The 15,314-nt window shown below is 41.2% G+C and overlaps 1 protein-coding gene and 1 pseudogene across 1 annotated transcript; both read left to right on the forward strand.

Annotated features, from left to right (window-relative positions):
• The first annotated feature begins 357 nt into the window (after positions 1-357).
• LOC105985643 lies at positions 358-943 on the forward strand (annotated as a pseudogene).
• A 13,865-nt stretch (positions 944-14,808) lies between these two features.
• LOC105999595 (Krueppel-like factor 2) lies at positions 14,809-15,308 on the forward strand. Its single transcript, XM_013034702.1, has one exon. The coding sequence runs from the start codon at positions 14,902-14,904 to the stop codon at positions 15,157-15,159; it is 258 nt and encodes an 85-aa protein (XP_012890156.1). The 5' UTR covers positions 14,809-14,901; the 3' UTR covers positions 15,160-15,308.
• Positions 15,309-15,314: the final 6 nt, after the last annotated feature.

A 15,314-nucleotide genomic window follows, 5' to 3' on the forward strand; every position in this document is an offset into this window, starting at 1 on the left:
GCTCAATCCATCAGTTAACCATCCACCATTAGTAGTTGTGATTTAGGTCATTGTGGTTATTTGGATAGTTTAGATTCAGACAGTTTCAATCATTTAGTCATAGCACCAGTGACTGTGATAGATAAGCATCGGATGGTGTGCTGGAGGAGGTAGAGCGAGTAGGGAGCTGATCTCAGCAGGCTATCCTACCTATCCTACCACAGTCTTTACGCAGCTCTGCCATATTTACTGAAGAGGCAGAATAGGTGTATGAAGTCTCTTGCCTTGGGTACATGGGTCCTGGTTGGCAAAGGCTTTGGGTCCTAGTCATCACAACTGATGGCTGCCAGTGATTGAGAGCCGAGTACTCCTTTAGAAATGAGTTGCATAATTGAGAAGGCACTTGCTGATCCTAAAGCCCTTGTTGAAAGATTGAGAGATCATGCCGGTGCAGCAAATTCTCTGATTGAGCAGACTATAGCTAGCAAAAGCAATGAAACATTATCAGGAAGAAAATCAAGAACTTAATGAAGTTGCAAGACATCGGCCATAGTCCACATTAGTTCTAGAAATCCAGTAAGAAAACCAACAAATCAGAATCACATCAAGGGAGAGAGAAAAAAAATTGCCAGCATCCCTTCAAGAGCATTGGTCTGCCTTGGAGCAAGTATTGAGAACAAATGTTTAGATTGCTAATGGCTATCAAAAAAAATATGATCCAGGTATACTAATGTAGTTAAAAGAGCAGCATTCCAACGAGTTGCAAGCACATGTTGACCAGATAATGGAAAAAGCAGCAGTAATGAGGAAAGCCATTAAAACTGGCAAGCAGCTAGGTTGCAAGGTTTACGAACAAATATTTCGATTTGAATAAGAAAACAAAAGCTTGAGAGAGATTCTTCAGATAACTGGAGAATCATTTTTGAACCTTAGGAAGGATGATGCATCATCAGATGATGCATAATTGGTCAGTATTTGGGATCAAGAGTGACCGAGTCTGAGGGAAAGTTGAAGCATTCCCAAATCTGGAGCTTTGTACATTGTTCCACATAATCACTAGGACCAGCCTATATGTGAAGGAACAAATGGATGAACAGAAAACTCAGTTTCAAGTAATCTTTGTTTCCTTTCTGTAAAGGGTGGAAAACCTTTTTTTTTCCTGCCAAGGGCCATTTGGATATTTATAACATTATTTGAAGCCATACAAAATTGTCAGAAGAAATGGACAGACAGTGAGTAGCTGGTGAGAAGCATGTGTGTCTATCCAGTCATGTACCAAGCAATTTTGAGGGCCTTCCACACTAGAGTCTATAATGTAAAATTCCCTGGCCAAGAGATAGCAATGAAAATATGTATAATTAATAGTCATAAACTTTATTCCAAGATAATTGAAAAGTAGAAAATTGGGTTGCTTTAGTTGATGAACAAATGAAAGTTTTTTCACCATTACTGCTAACTTAACAAGGTTTTTCTGCAGTGGTACTGGATGGTATGTAGATAAACTTAAATATTCCCAATACATGTTGTTCATGAATATATAGAATTATTCCAATTTTAAAATGACACTTGAATGAAAGAATCTCATTTTGTGTCAGAAATAATAAGTGGCTTATGTATCATGAGACTTCATCTTTAATGATTGTTTATTTCCTCATGAATTAAAATTATTTGTTAAAGAAAATTCAGGCTGGGAAGGTGATTCAGTGGAAGAATGGTTGTCTTGCATGCATGAGGTCCTGAGTTCGATTCCTCAGCACCACATAAGCAAAAAAAGCCAGAAGTGGCACTGTGGTTCAAGTGGTAGAGTACTAGCCTTGAGCTGAAGAGCTGAGGGACAGCACCCGGGCCCAGAGTTCAGTCCCCACAAATGACAAAAGAAAGAGAGAGAGAGAGAGAAAGAAAGAAAGAGAAAGAAAAAAAGGAAGGAAGGAAGGAAGAAAGGAAAGAAAGAAAGAAAGAAAGAAAGAAAGGAAGAAAAGAAAGAAAAGAAAGCAAGGAAAAAGTTCAGGCTAATGACTGCAGGAATGTCTTATATGTACCACAAACAAGAGGTAATTTAATTAAAACTAATTTACCATAGTGATATTTAGCTCACAATAGACTATACCTCTTTTACATATACAAACATCATTTCAAGAAGTAAAGAGAAGGAATGCTATTTTTAATGAAGAAATATAATGAATTATATAAACACATAAAAGAAATTATATTAAGTATATCTTATAACAGACATCTAGTAGGTCAAACTCCTCCTTTGGAAGAATAATTTTTGGTTCTTAGTCAATAATGACAGTTTTCTGTTTTCTGGTGGATATTTAAGAATGTTACATGCTTAATTTAGCCAACAGAATAGATATGTTTGATATAACAACTTAGGTATGATCACTTCAAATTGATTCAGAACTCAGCTGGCCATGAAACACTTTTTTAAAAAAAAATTAGCTACATTAGTTATACAAAGGGATGTCATTGTTACCTTTTCAATATTTACAGTATATTCCAGTCAATCTCACCCGCTATCATTCTCCCTGTCCACCTTCCTCTTCTCAAAACAGTTTCAACAGGTTTCATCATTCTGTTTTCATAGTTGCCAGCAACCTATTTCCATCTTATTCAACCTTCTTCATCCTCCTTGTTAGCACAATTCCCTCCTGCTGGAACCTTTTTTTTTTCTTTTTAAAGTAATTACTCTTGAGATAAAGAAAAAGTAGATTCAAATTTCAAAAAAAACAATCTCTTGATTTGTTTTTAAGACCCATCTGGTCCACATAATCTGTACGCTTTTTCTTATTACCTTTCATTTGGAAAGGGATGTAGAAAGCTGTAGATTTACAATATGTGTTTAAAAAATATGTATATATTAAATGAATTATTCATTAAAAAAACTCACCAGATACAGAAATGTGTTTTAGTATCTATTGAAATCTGGTTTTTAAATCTCATAGCAATTAGGATAAAATGATGCGTATCAAATATGATTAAATACTAATTTGTATTTATTTATTATTAAATACTCATTTATATTTATTATACATTATTTATTATGTTTATTAAACTGAGTGCAAGTAAGAAATAGTACTTTGGGGTATATAATTTGTTCAATAAGTCATTTTTCAACATGGTGACTTTTCTGTATAAATTTACATTGGCAAAATTTAAACTCATTTTTACTTTAGCAATTTTCTATCTTACGTTTGGGATGACTGTAATGTGTCGGACTGATGGATTTTAATCATTAAATAGATTTTTCCACTCAGAAGCCTTAATGAAGATTTATAAATCAATAAGCTTTTTATTTTTAAATGTTTCTATTGGTTTTTAGTATTTTTTTCATTTAATGGTACATCCATTTAAATTTTAGTTTTTATCTAAGTGAGGGGAATAAGCTACATATTGAGATTAAATCTTGAGGCAATACATATAGCGGCTCTACTATAAAACATTACTTCATAATTATTTTTGTAAACAAATGTGTTGAGTGAATTTATTCTTGCTCTTGTTACTCGGATATAATTTTAAGGTCTTGGGTGTTCAGACATTTGCTTTATTGTTATTTTTTTTTTTTTTAGCGAGTTTTCCATTCCATTTAAAAAAGAAAAAAACCCTTAGATTTCAGTTGGAGAGTAAGTAGGAACCTATTTTTATCAATAAAGATAAATGATTAAAATTGAAAAGAAAAAAGAAAACCCTGCAGTGGTTTATTAGTTAAAGCAGTGAAACAGATTTTGTTCAGTAACTACCAACAGTAGGAGAAACAGCGAGGCTGTGTTCCGATTTCGGCCGAGTTGATTTGGGCGTATGAAAGAGAAGGGAGTAAAGGGCATGTGGAGAGTCTGAAAAGTGAAAAAGGACAAAGGGAGCTTCTGGCCATGCCTGGAGGGCTTGAAAGCCCCAAGCTCCCCTCCGTATCCCCGACTCTAGGCACTGCTTCCGTCATGCTGTTCGTTCCTACCTTTTTCCTTTATAATAAACCAGTAAGCGTAAATCTGCAACTGTCACGAAAAACTTTTCCTGAATTCACCTGTGATTTTTTTTAAATGGTGACTGCTTAAATGCTTCAGTTTATAATAACTAAAGGTGATTATATGATTTCTAAATAAAATGAGTTAGAAGTACATTTTTCAGGTTTGGAAACTGAGCTTGGCTGTGTTGCAGGTATTTTAGAAAAATATGTGAAACAAATGCCGTTTATGTGGTTTCTCAGGAATAGCTATGGAAAAATTATTTCTAACCTTTTAGACATACTGTATATGTTAGAAGTTATTTTCCCAGTGAACATGGAATTAGAGGGTCCTGTAATTGCTGTAAGAAGATCCACGATCATGTTAGAAATCTGAGAACTAAGGCTGTGTTGTGCCGCTTGCGCTGATGTTGCCGGCACCACTTAATTCAGGTACTCTCAGATCTGATTGTGTACATCCAGCGAGGAATTTCATTTTGCATGATTTCTTGGCTGTCCTTTTCAGAGAGGCCCATTTTAGTTGCCATGGTAACAGGCACACAGCTACTTGAAACACTTGAAAATGAGGTTTACAAATGTCCAGCTGTAGATGGGAGATTTTCTCAAGTTGTTGGAATAGAATTAGGATTTTTTTTTTTAGAGCCCAGGTCAATACACACACTAGGTAAGAGTTCTAATATTGAGCTACATTTGAGCCCTAGAAAAAATTTTTCGTATATCTGCAGAACGAGGACATCACATTATACAATATTCTACAAAGTTCAAGAATAAACCAGGAACTGGTGATCCTAGCTATGGTAATCCTAGCTGCGGATGCTAAGACTACAGAGCATTGCGATTTGAAGCCAGTCTGGGCAGAAAAATCCCCAACAAACTAGCAAAAAGCCAGGCTAACAAGAGTGAAGTCCTGAGTACAAACAAATAAACAATCTTCTTATTCCAGTGCATTGCCTACAGGAAGAGTGACTGTCTCCTGCATACAAATTTTATACAGTAACCACCTAGGTTCTTTCTACTGTTGTCACGAATCGTTTGTAATCAGTAAAAATTTTATAGGGGAGGGAGCACACTATTCTTCCGGGCATTGAATGAGTTTAATTACTGTTACACATACTTACACACCACCTTAACGGCTTTGAGGAAAAACCAGACAAAACACTAGCAATTGTGGTAGCTAGCACTGCAGAGGAAATATTTGCCATGTTTCTTAGGACATTAAAAAACACACACTCCAACTTAAAACTTCAAAAACTGGTTAGAAAACCAGACTTGAGAATTTCCCCAATATTAGTGACAGTGATCTGATAATTCTCCTTCAGATCAAAATAACTGTCAAAGTAATCTGACAAATTAATACACAGCCTTAGCACTGTCAGACTGGTCACTCAGTGCTTTGTGTATTGTCCTCGAATGTATTTTAATCCCAGGAATATTGCTTTAATTCAGGGTGGGGAAACATCTGGTCCTCGGGCCATATGATACATGCCCGATCGACGTATATGCCCTGTTTTGACTGCCCAGCCCCATCTGCCCAAATTAATATTTAGGTTTAGCCCTAGAATGCTATCAATACCCAAATGGGAACCAGATGCCTGTGGCTCAAACCAATAATCTTAGCACTCAGGAGACCAAGGCTTGGAGGATCGATGTTTGAAGCTAGCTAGGGCAGAAAAAGTCTCCGAGGCTTTATCTGCAATTAACCAGCAAAGTGCAGGCTCAAGGCATGGCTGAAAAAAAGGGGGAAAAAGTGTGTGTGTGTGTGTGTGTGTGTGTGTGTGTGTTGGGGGGCAGGTGTAGCACTATGAGATCAGTTATCTGTGTGATTTGCACACCTAAGCTTGCTCCTGGAGATAGGCAGAGTCTTCGGCCTTTGTGATTACATCAGTGACACTGAGAAGCTTTTGAGATGATAGATCTTTCTTCATATTTATTGTTGTGAGTCGCTTTACTAAAAAGCATCTAACCAGGGCGAGCCTCCAGGGCTTGTCAGATCAGGTGTATTGATTAGAACAAATAAGTGAAGACTGAGATCTAGTATTGACAGTCTGGAATTATTCAGGGCGATCCTTTTCCGTTAGCCTTTTTGGAACCATTTGTGGTATATTTTCCCCCATATTTATCATTTTGGAACGTTTGATGGCACTACCGGCATGGCTCTCTCCTAGCCGGCAGCACAGGTAGCATTCCACGTGGCCGTGATGGTGCACGGGGGATTGTTCTGTATCCAAGAGCCACGTAGCTTTGCTCCCTGCAGGCAAAGATCTTCGGTTCTTCCGAATTCCTATTTCAGCTTAGGAGATGAGAAACAATACAAATGGTAGCAGTTAAGCATCAGGCATGCCCACACCGGTGATGTCGTCTCTGGCAGCGGCGGGGTCTGTGGGGCCAGTTATTGAGCCCAGAGCAGCTGACAGACTCATTAGTGCCTTCTGGTTCCAATTATTCTGCTCGCTACACCATTTATTCTAATGTATACTCGGACATGTTTTAAGCAGGTAGAGTAAGATACAAACATGAAAGTGATCATCAGGAAGGAAGAGGCATATTATTATTATTCTCCTGGTCCCCAAGACAGGATGTTTAGGGCCAGGTTCTGCACCAGGAGGCTCGGTGCCCGCACGGGGGACAAGAAGGAAGGGCCTCCTATCTACTCTAGTTGACTGAGAGAGAGAAAGAGACTTCCCTATCATTCTAAGTAATGAATGAGCAAAGTGAGGTAAACCCGTGGTAGCTTTAGGATTGAGTAGTTAGAATCATTTCAGTAGCCCCGGGGGCCGGGACTTATCTCCAGGGATCGAAAGTTGTCTGGCACCTGATTCCATTCATTAGGGAAGAGGATAGTGTCCAGGGAGTATAGTGGTCTAATTAAAGGAGAGTTTTGGGAATGGTTGCTTTGCATATCAGAAGTGTGCTGGCAGTTAAATTAACAAATTTAATTAAACAAATAAATTCCTAGCTATGTCTAGGAATTAGTTAACCCTGGGAGAAGTGGTTCCTTAGGTCTGGATGTCTGCAGCTGCATCAAGAATACTTTTTAAAAAATGTTTGCCAAGAATATAATCAAATCCTAAAAGGCAAATAAATAAACCTCACAAAAATTTTACACATGCCTCCTCCCTGCCCAATATTAAAAATGAATGCTTGATCGAGGCGCTGGTGGCTCATGCTGAGATTTGAGGATGACAGTTTGAAGTCTGGCCTGGGGAAGAAAAGTCCTCGAGATTATCTCCATTTAGCCAGTAAGAAGGTGGGACTGGAATGTGGCTCTAGTGGTAGAGTTCCGGCAGGAAAAGCCAAATGAGGATGTGAAGTTGTGAGTTTAAGTCCTGGTTAGGGCAAAAAAAAAAAAAAACCCAAAAACAAAATAAAGGAGAAAAAAAGGACAGGAATGTAAAACAGGTTCGGTGTGTGTCTGTCTGTGCGCGCCCGCGTGCGTGCCCTTGCGCGTCCGTCTGCACGCTACAGGGGTGGTGGGGGGATTGGGCAAAAGTGGGAGGGAGAAGGGAATGGACAGGGGGAGCATGACAGATGGGGAGAGTGATTAAAGGGTATATTGTATGCATAAATGGATGTGTCAAAACGCAACTCAATTGTACAACTAATTGATGCTAATAAATATGTGGAGGTGGGGGGAAAGAACAGAACACAATGTACTGAGGGAAGCACCTGCCTAATATTTTTAAGGTGAGAGGTTCAATCCTAGCACTGCAAAGAAAGAAAGGGGGGAAAAAGACCTAGTAATACATCTAATGCCTAATGCCTTATCATTACAAGATATATGCTCTTCACATATCACAATAATGAACTCCACTTATTTTTTTTATTTTTTTAAATAGACGCTACAAAAAAAATCAAATGATTGTTGAGGTTTTTCCTCACAGCAGCAGCGTATATTCAAATAGAATCATTTGCTGCCATTCAAGGTGCTTTGGAGGCAATTAGCTGCTTCCAGATAAAGCTGAGCATTTCCTTCCCAACAACAGCCAGAAGCTCATTGAAGCAGGTGACAATGCAAAATTTGTACTTTTTTTGAGGTTTGTTTTCCCCACATTTTATTAAAGTGTTCGTACAAAATATTCCACATAAATAAAATTTAATCCTTTATCTTCCTCTTCTTCATCCTGGCTAATAGGGAACTAATGTAATTCATAACTCTCTTTGCTCTTACCAACTATACATAATCAGTCCCGTAGATTCCTATTTTGGTGAGATATGTCAAATAACCTGCTTTTTTTGGGGGGGGGAGGGAAAGGCATAGCAGAAGTCACAGTAGTTTCAAAACAATTTTATTATGATTTTAAGTTAAAATTTTATTTAAATAGTATACAAAGGGGTTTCAATCCAACATGTAGTTACAGTGATCTTGCTCTCCCTCAGACTGTGTTAGTCCCTCCACCAAGGTTCCGTATCACTCGATCCCTTCGATTCTGTCTTGCTCAAAATTGTCAGTGTCCTTTCCGGAGTGGGTGCAGTCAGGGGTGAACTTTGAGAGCCTGCTTCTTTTTTCAGTTTGATTTCCCCTGACCCCCCCTTCGCCAAACGCTTTTTCCGAGACACATGGCAGCCAGCCGAGGCAGAAAGCGACTTCTACTTTCTATGTGCAGTGTATGGCTGCAGAAGTTGCAGCTGACGCTGTGTGGAACGGGAGGATCTGTGGCCGCAGTTCGTGGTGTGAGGGACAAACACGGCTTCCGTCTGAAACGGGGTCTTGAACCCCGGCTCAGTGGGCCTGCTATTGAGGAGGGCATGCGCTTGCGCTTGCGCTTGCTCCTTACGGATCAAAAGAAACTGAAGAAAGGGCAAATCTGCTTGAGGCTATGGTTTGGATGTTCAGTCTGATAATTGTAAAAATAAAGAAGAGACCAGGGTATCTTGGGCCGAGTGATATATTAGTATTGTAGTGCGTCCTTGCTTGGAGCCTAAAGAGCTAGAAGAATCTGCAATTTTTTTTTTTTAAATTCTCCAACAAAGATGATGTTTACCAGTAAGTTGTCAGAAAGCCCTTAAACAAAGAAGGTAAGAAACCCAGGACCAAAGCACCCAAGATTCGGTTTCTTGTTACTTCGTGTGTCTTACAATACAAATGCCAGATGTTGCTGTGAAGAAACAATGTACAAAAAAAAAAAAAAAAGATAAGAGGGAGGCTGCAGCTGCAGAATATGTTAAAATTTGTAGCCACGACCAGCCCTCCAAAAGGAAAGGGAGAATAAGTCTGTATGTTTGGCAAGTTAGCCAGTGAACAGAATTTAAAGAGAGAGAAAATCGTTTTCAAGCAGGGCAGCAGCAGTACCTCACACCTGTGGTCAGGAGGCTTAGATCCAGAAGATCATTTTGAAACCAGTGTGACAGAGAAGTTTGCTAGATCTCCGATATAACTGGCAAAAAGCAGGGCTGGAAGTGTGGTTCAAGTGGTTGAGTGACAAAGTGACAAACTGAGGCCCCAGGTTCAAACCAGGACTGTCAAAAATTTTTTAAAAATAGAGTTTTCAGTATGGGGGACTTCATTGTATGAAAAGACCACAGCTACTCTCTCTTTTTAAGTCATCACTTTCGAGGACATAGCTTTGGATGACTTTAACAAATGAGAAAAAGTACATTTTTATTTAAAACACATATGGAATCTTTGAGCAACTAATTATGCTAAAAGTAACCATTGCCGATCTGCTGCTGGATGACAATATTCTGTATGGATAGCTGAGACCTCCCTTGTTTAGTCAAGGACAGAGACTTATTCAGAATCTCTGAAGGCTACCTATAGGAACTATGTTTAGTTGTTCTATGAAATATTTCTAAAATATATCTGTATTTAGGAGCTGGCGAATGCTATCACACAAAACATTAATTTCAGTACTTTGTACAAATTCACCCATCTTTCACCACTAGCTTCATTTCCCTGTGCAGTTAGAATGAGCCAAGATGCTCTTATTACTACTATCAGAGTGGTAACTTAAACAATTCTTCACCATAAAAATCATGTGGTATGTGTGCTCATTTGTACTGACATAGATAGGAAAGGTGCTTATTTAGCATTCCAAAAAATGGCCATTCATTAATCTCTAAGGTTTAGAGATTTAACATGTCCAAATTTGAATTGTTTTTAATATAAGAAAGGAACAACCTGGCTCATACTTTGTCCTGCCCCGACTCTATCTTGAGTGAGAAACCAGTATATTTTCATAATAAAACAAAATGTTGTTTCTGAAAAAAGGAACAAAGTTTGAGGTTAGTAACTTTTCAGTCCAGATTATCCCCAGAAGTTAAAAGTGCTATCTTGAAGGACTACAGTGTTTCTGTTAAAAACAACCAACATAAAAGGGTGAATGTAAGGGAAAGGAAGAATGAGAACAAAAATGGAAAGGAATAAGATATATTAAAAATTGGTGAAGAAGTGTTTAAAACAAATGCCCAAACTACCTTTGTGTAAAGAAAGCATATGCCCAAAATGTTGATGTGGAAAAGACTAGTTTGAGGAAGACTAAGCATTCGAAGACTATAGCAGGAAAGCTCAACATGTACATTGTTCATACTTTTAAATCTATGAAGGGAAAGATATTAAGATCTTAACCTTTTAGCCCATTCCTGTCCATGCCTTCTCTTTTGCCTACATCTGGTATGTTGAAGAAAATTTTTATTTTTCAGTGTTACTGGGGATGGAATTCAGTGTATTACACTTTTTAGGTAGGTATTCTACCTTTTAACTTATGCCCCTAACCCTTTCTCCTACATTAGTTTTCAAATAGGGTCTCAAGTGTATGCCTGGGCTGTGATTCTCCTATGTATGTCCCCTTATGACAGGTATGTTACTGTGGACAGCAGTTGATTAACACAGGGACTCTTATTGAACTGTGATCCATTGTATCTGTGATTCTTGAGTAGCTAAGATTATAGGTGTGAATCACTGGCACATGACCTAAAAGTAATATACTAAAAATTTTTAGGTCTGGTGGTTTATCTTTGTATATAAAGATTTTTTGTATATAAAGATATTTAGTGGTTTGTTGACTTTGAGGATATTAGATATTAAATCTTAAGATAGACCAGGATTTAACTCATTTGCATCATCACCTGAAAATAACCTTACAATCTTGCCCTCTACTTTGCAAATGATTTTTGTTTGTTTATAGAGAGGAGCCAACTAAGGGACATATAGGGGAATTATTTACCCTTAAAGAGAACATATCTTCCCTCCCTCCCTTTCTTCCTTCCATCCATCCTTCCTTCCTTTTTCGTATTTGGATCAAACCTAAGGCATTAACATTAGGCTAACACTGAGGTATCCGACACAGACTGACATCTACTCTTAAGAGGTAAGATGCTAGGCTATTTGGAAAAGGTGTCACAACGACTTCACCTGACTATAAGCATATAAGAATAAAGTAGCCAGGCACCAGTGACTCACACCTATGATCCTAACTACTCAGGAGGCTGAGATCTGAGGATCATGTTTCAAAGCCAGCCTGAGCAGGAAAGTCCATGAGACTCTTATCTCCAATAAACCACCAGAAAACTGGAAGTGGCACTGTAGCTCAAGTGGTAGAATACTCGCCTTGAGCTGAAGAGCACAGGGACAACGCCCAGAGTTCAAGCCCCACGACCAACAAAAAAAGAAAGAAAGAGAACGAAAGAAAGTGCCCAGTAATGTAACTTGGGGAAAAAGATATGCTGCCATCCCAAGTTTCATGTGATCTAATTCATTGTATCAGTGAGATCCAAGTTTTCGCTACAATGGTTCCCTTAAGACATTATTAGCAAAGTGTTATCTTAATTGTCTTACCTGTGCAAGCGATGTCTGCATTATTGTAATGATTTGGGATGATTTTGAGTAGGTCATATAACTCCTACATATGATCCTTTTTTCCATCATAGACTAAATATGTTGGGGGAGAAAATGGGGTGTATACAAATCTGCCTTTGACCAGATTAGAGTTGGTTAGATAACTACTTGCTGAATAAATGTGTTCGGACTTACATGTTAAAAATACATGGGAAAACTAGAACTTTTTAATCTTACGCCTCCTAGATAATGAAGTTCTACAAAATGTACTCATTACTGCTAGGCAGATATCTCAGGTAGAATGGCATTTCCTTTCATGTTTATGATAGGATTGTGTTGGAAGAAAAATTCTCTCCGCTGAACCATAGCATAATAATTGAACATTTTCATACTTGTCAAAGAACTCTTTAAAACTTTGACTTGGATTATTTCTATGTCAATCTTGTAAGAATATAAAGGGAAAATATAGGTGAAATGGGCTAAAGTATTCCAAAAGGCAGCTTCAGATTTAGAGTTCAACTTTTCTATATTACTGTATTGAATCAGTTGTTAATGGCTGTGATTTTCCATTCAGTATCATTTTTCTTACAATATTATTTTCTTCTGTGCTAGCAAAAGTGTGGGTGATGTATCAGATTGTAAGACTGCTCCCCTGTTGAATCCGGGATTTTCTTTTAAGCAGCTGATCCTATTCTGTTTTAATTCTGATACTTAGCGGGGGCAGGGGGTGCGTGAGTGTTAGCGCACTCTGATGCTGGGGCTTGAACTCAGAGCCTGAGCACTGCCCCTAAGTTGTTGTTTGTTTTTTTTTTTCCTCAAGGCTAGTGCTCTATCACTTGAGCTCACTTCTGGCTTTTTGAGTATTGTATTGGAGATTGGAGTCTCATGGACTTTCCTGTCTCCGCTGGCTTTGAATGAAGATCCTTAGATCTCAGCCTTCTGAGTAGCTAGGATTACAGATGTGAGCCACCCACACTCTGCTAAATCTAACCCATTATCAATAATTTCAGGTTAACATCCAGGATTCATTTTCCTTCTCAGTGGTGTTTTAACCCCATACCCCGCGGGAGATATAGTTGACTAGCTTGGCCATTCAGCAATAATAGTCAAGAAGTCACTCTCACTCCCCGTTTTTTTTTTTTTTAATTTGGAACGGGAGGATGAAGTATGTAGTTTAACTGTTCAAATATGGATTCCCAAAATACATTAAGAAATAATGTACTTACTGAGTAACAAGGGGCTCCCAGAAAGACAAATAGCATTTACTAAATCCCACCCATCACTCTTACACGTAAGCTCTGAGAGAATATTTTTGGTTCTTGAAAGTTTGCTTTCTCTAGGAAAATCTTTATTCCTTTCCTCCGAGTTAACCTTTTTTTAAAAAAATAATTTTATTGTTATTAAGGTATTGTACAGAGGGTTACCATTCATTACCAAGTCTGGTAATGAATACAATTCTTCTTGGACAATGTCACTCCTTCCTTTCCTTTCCCCCAGTTTCTCTCCCCCGTCCCTGCCCACAAATTGCATAGTTCATTTTCCACATAGTGTCTACTGAGTACCATGAAATCTCTCTTTTCCCGGGAAAAATCTCTTTCCAAGTCTGAGCTACTCCAATGTCTGCCAATTCCTTTCCTTTTAGGAGTTGGGGGTTTCATCGGACCCATTTGAAATGATCTGAACAGTAACATCTGTATATTGTACGTGGTGGCAATGCTGCCATCAGGCAGGCAAACAACATCATGAGTCCAGGATGTGTAAATGCCTCTTGATTTCAGTAAGTATGGGGGCTAAAAAAGTGTCTTAAACTGGGTGCCAGTGGGGCATGCCTATAATCCTAATATTGAGGAGGTTGAGATCAGAGGATTGTGGCTGGAAACTAGTGGGGGCAGAAAAGTCCCTGGGATTCCATCTCCAAAATAATCACAAAAAGCACAAGTGGAGGTGTGTCTCAAGTGGCAGAGTGCAAGCCCAGGGAGTGTCAAGCCCTGAGTTCAAACAAATCCCAGTGAGTCTTACTGACTGTGAAATGCATTACGTCCTAGTGTCTGGGTTTTCTTTCGCTAATTCTAAGTTTGAGGCTGGAAAGAGTTTGCCTTGAAAGAAATCAGTACATTTCTGATTTCTTAAAGCCATCGAGAGGTTTCAAGATAGTGCGATGGCTGCGTGTGCTGGTCCTTGGGGGTGTGTGGCCTGCGAGGAGGAAGGAAGCAACACGCCGCCGAAGAGCACTCTGAAGCCATGCATTTCCCAGAAAACGTGACTCTGGAGACCAGCCGTGGAGCCCTGGCTGGGATCCCAGCGTTTGGGGGAGGCAGAGGCAGAAGGATCCAGAGTTTCGAGGCTACACAGGGAGTTCAAGGCCGGGTGTGGGATACGTAGCGAGCCCCTGTCTCAAAAAACACCACGCACACAGCCCAGAGGCCCTGCTCATCTCAGACGACGGCTCCTTTCCTAGCCCGTCGCGGGGCGTGATTGATTGGGGTTCTGTCCCCGGTTATCTTGGGCCGCCCAAGCCGCCTTCGCGCGGGACCAGCGGCGCGTGTCATCGCGTGACAAATGTCTGTCTGTCGGTTAGTGTTAGGAACCCTGTCCTGGACTCCCCAGGCCCTTCCGAGCGGCCTCGGACGGCCCCTCGGGTCGAGGCGGCCCGGGCCTGGGCTGGGCTTTGCAGAGACCCTCGGCTCAAACGCGAGGCCGCCGAGCGACCTTGTGAGCGTTAATTAAAACGCAGCTTTTGTGCCCGGGGTCCTCAGGGTGGACACACAGGGGAGTCAGGCAGCACTTTAACCCCTTCGGCTCTGGTCCCCCCCTCGGGCCGCTCGTCACGTGTTGCTTTGAGCCCCCCCCCCACTTCTTCTTTAAAATTCATATGGCCATTTTTGTTTTGTGTGTCTCAGCGCCCAAGCCTCGGTCTCTGTCCCGCTACTTGAGAGCCCCAGTCGTTTGGGTCGGTGCCAGATTGCTTCTCCAGGGCTGAGAGTGGGGCCCCCGACAGGGGAGGAAGTGTCCGCTTTAAGAGAGGGGGAGGCAGGGGCGGGGCGGGGCGGGCGGGCGCGGGCCTGGGACACCCTGGGGGACCACTCCCCCGACAGCCGGAGGGCGCGGGGCGCTGAGTTCCAGCCCGGTCCCCGCGGGTGAGGACCCGCAGCGGGGGCTCAGCTTGGCGGGGGGGGGTGAGGAGCTGATGGCTGCTGCTGCGGCAGCCGCGGCGCTGGCGGGAACTGCGGTCCCAGGGAGGGAAACTGAGGCCGGCCCTCGCCCCGCAGGAGAGAAGCCTTACCACTGCAACTGGGACGGCTGCGGCTGGAAGTTCGCGCGCTCGGACGAGCTCACGCGCCACTACCGCAAGCACACGGGCCACCGGCCGTTCCAGTGCCACCTGTGCGAGCGCGCCTTCTCCCGCTCCGACCACCTGGCGCTGCACATGAAGAGGCACCTGTGACCCCGTGACCCCGTGACCCTGTGACCCCGCGCCCGCGCCGTGACTGTGACTGTATTTATTGGACCCAGGGCCGGGCCGGGCCGCGCGGCCATCCCGTCCCCACCGCAGGCCGGGGGGCGAGCGGCGCATCCCAGAGGGGAGGACGCGGGAGCGGC

Source organism: Dipodomys ordii, unplaced genomic scaffold, assembly GCF_000151885.1.
Source record: "Dipodomys ordii isolate 6190 unplaced genomic scaffold, Dord_2.0 Scaffold1, whole genome shotgun sequence".
Taxonomy (NCBI): Eukaryota; Metazoa; Chordata; class Mammalia; order Rodentia; family Heteromyidae; genus Dipodomys; species Dipodomys ordii.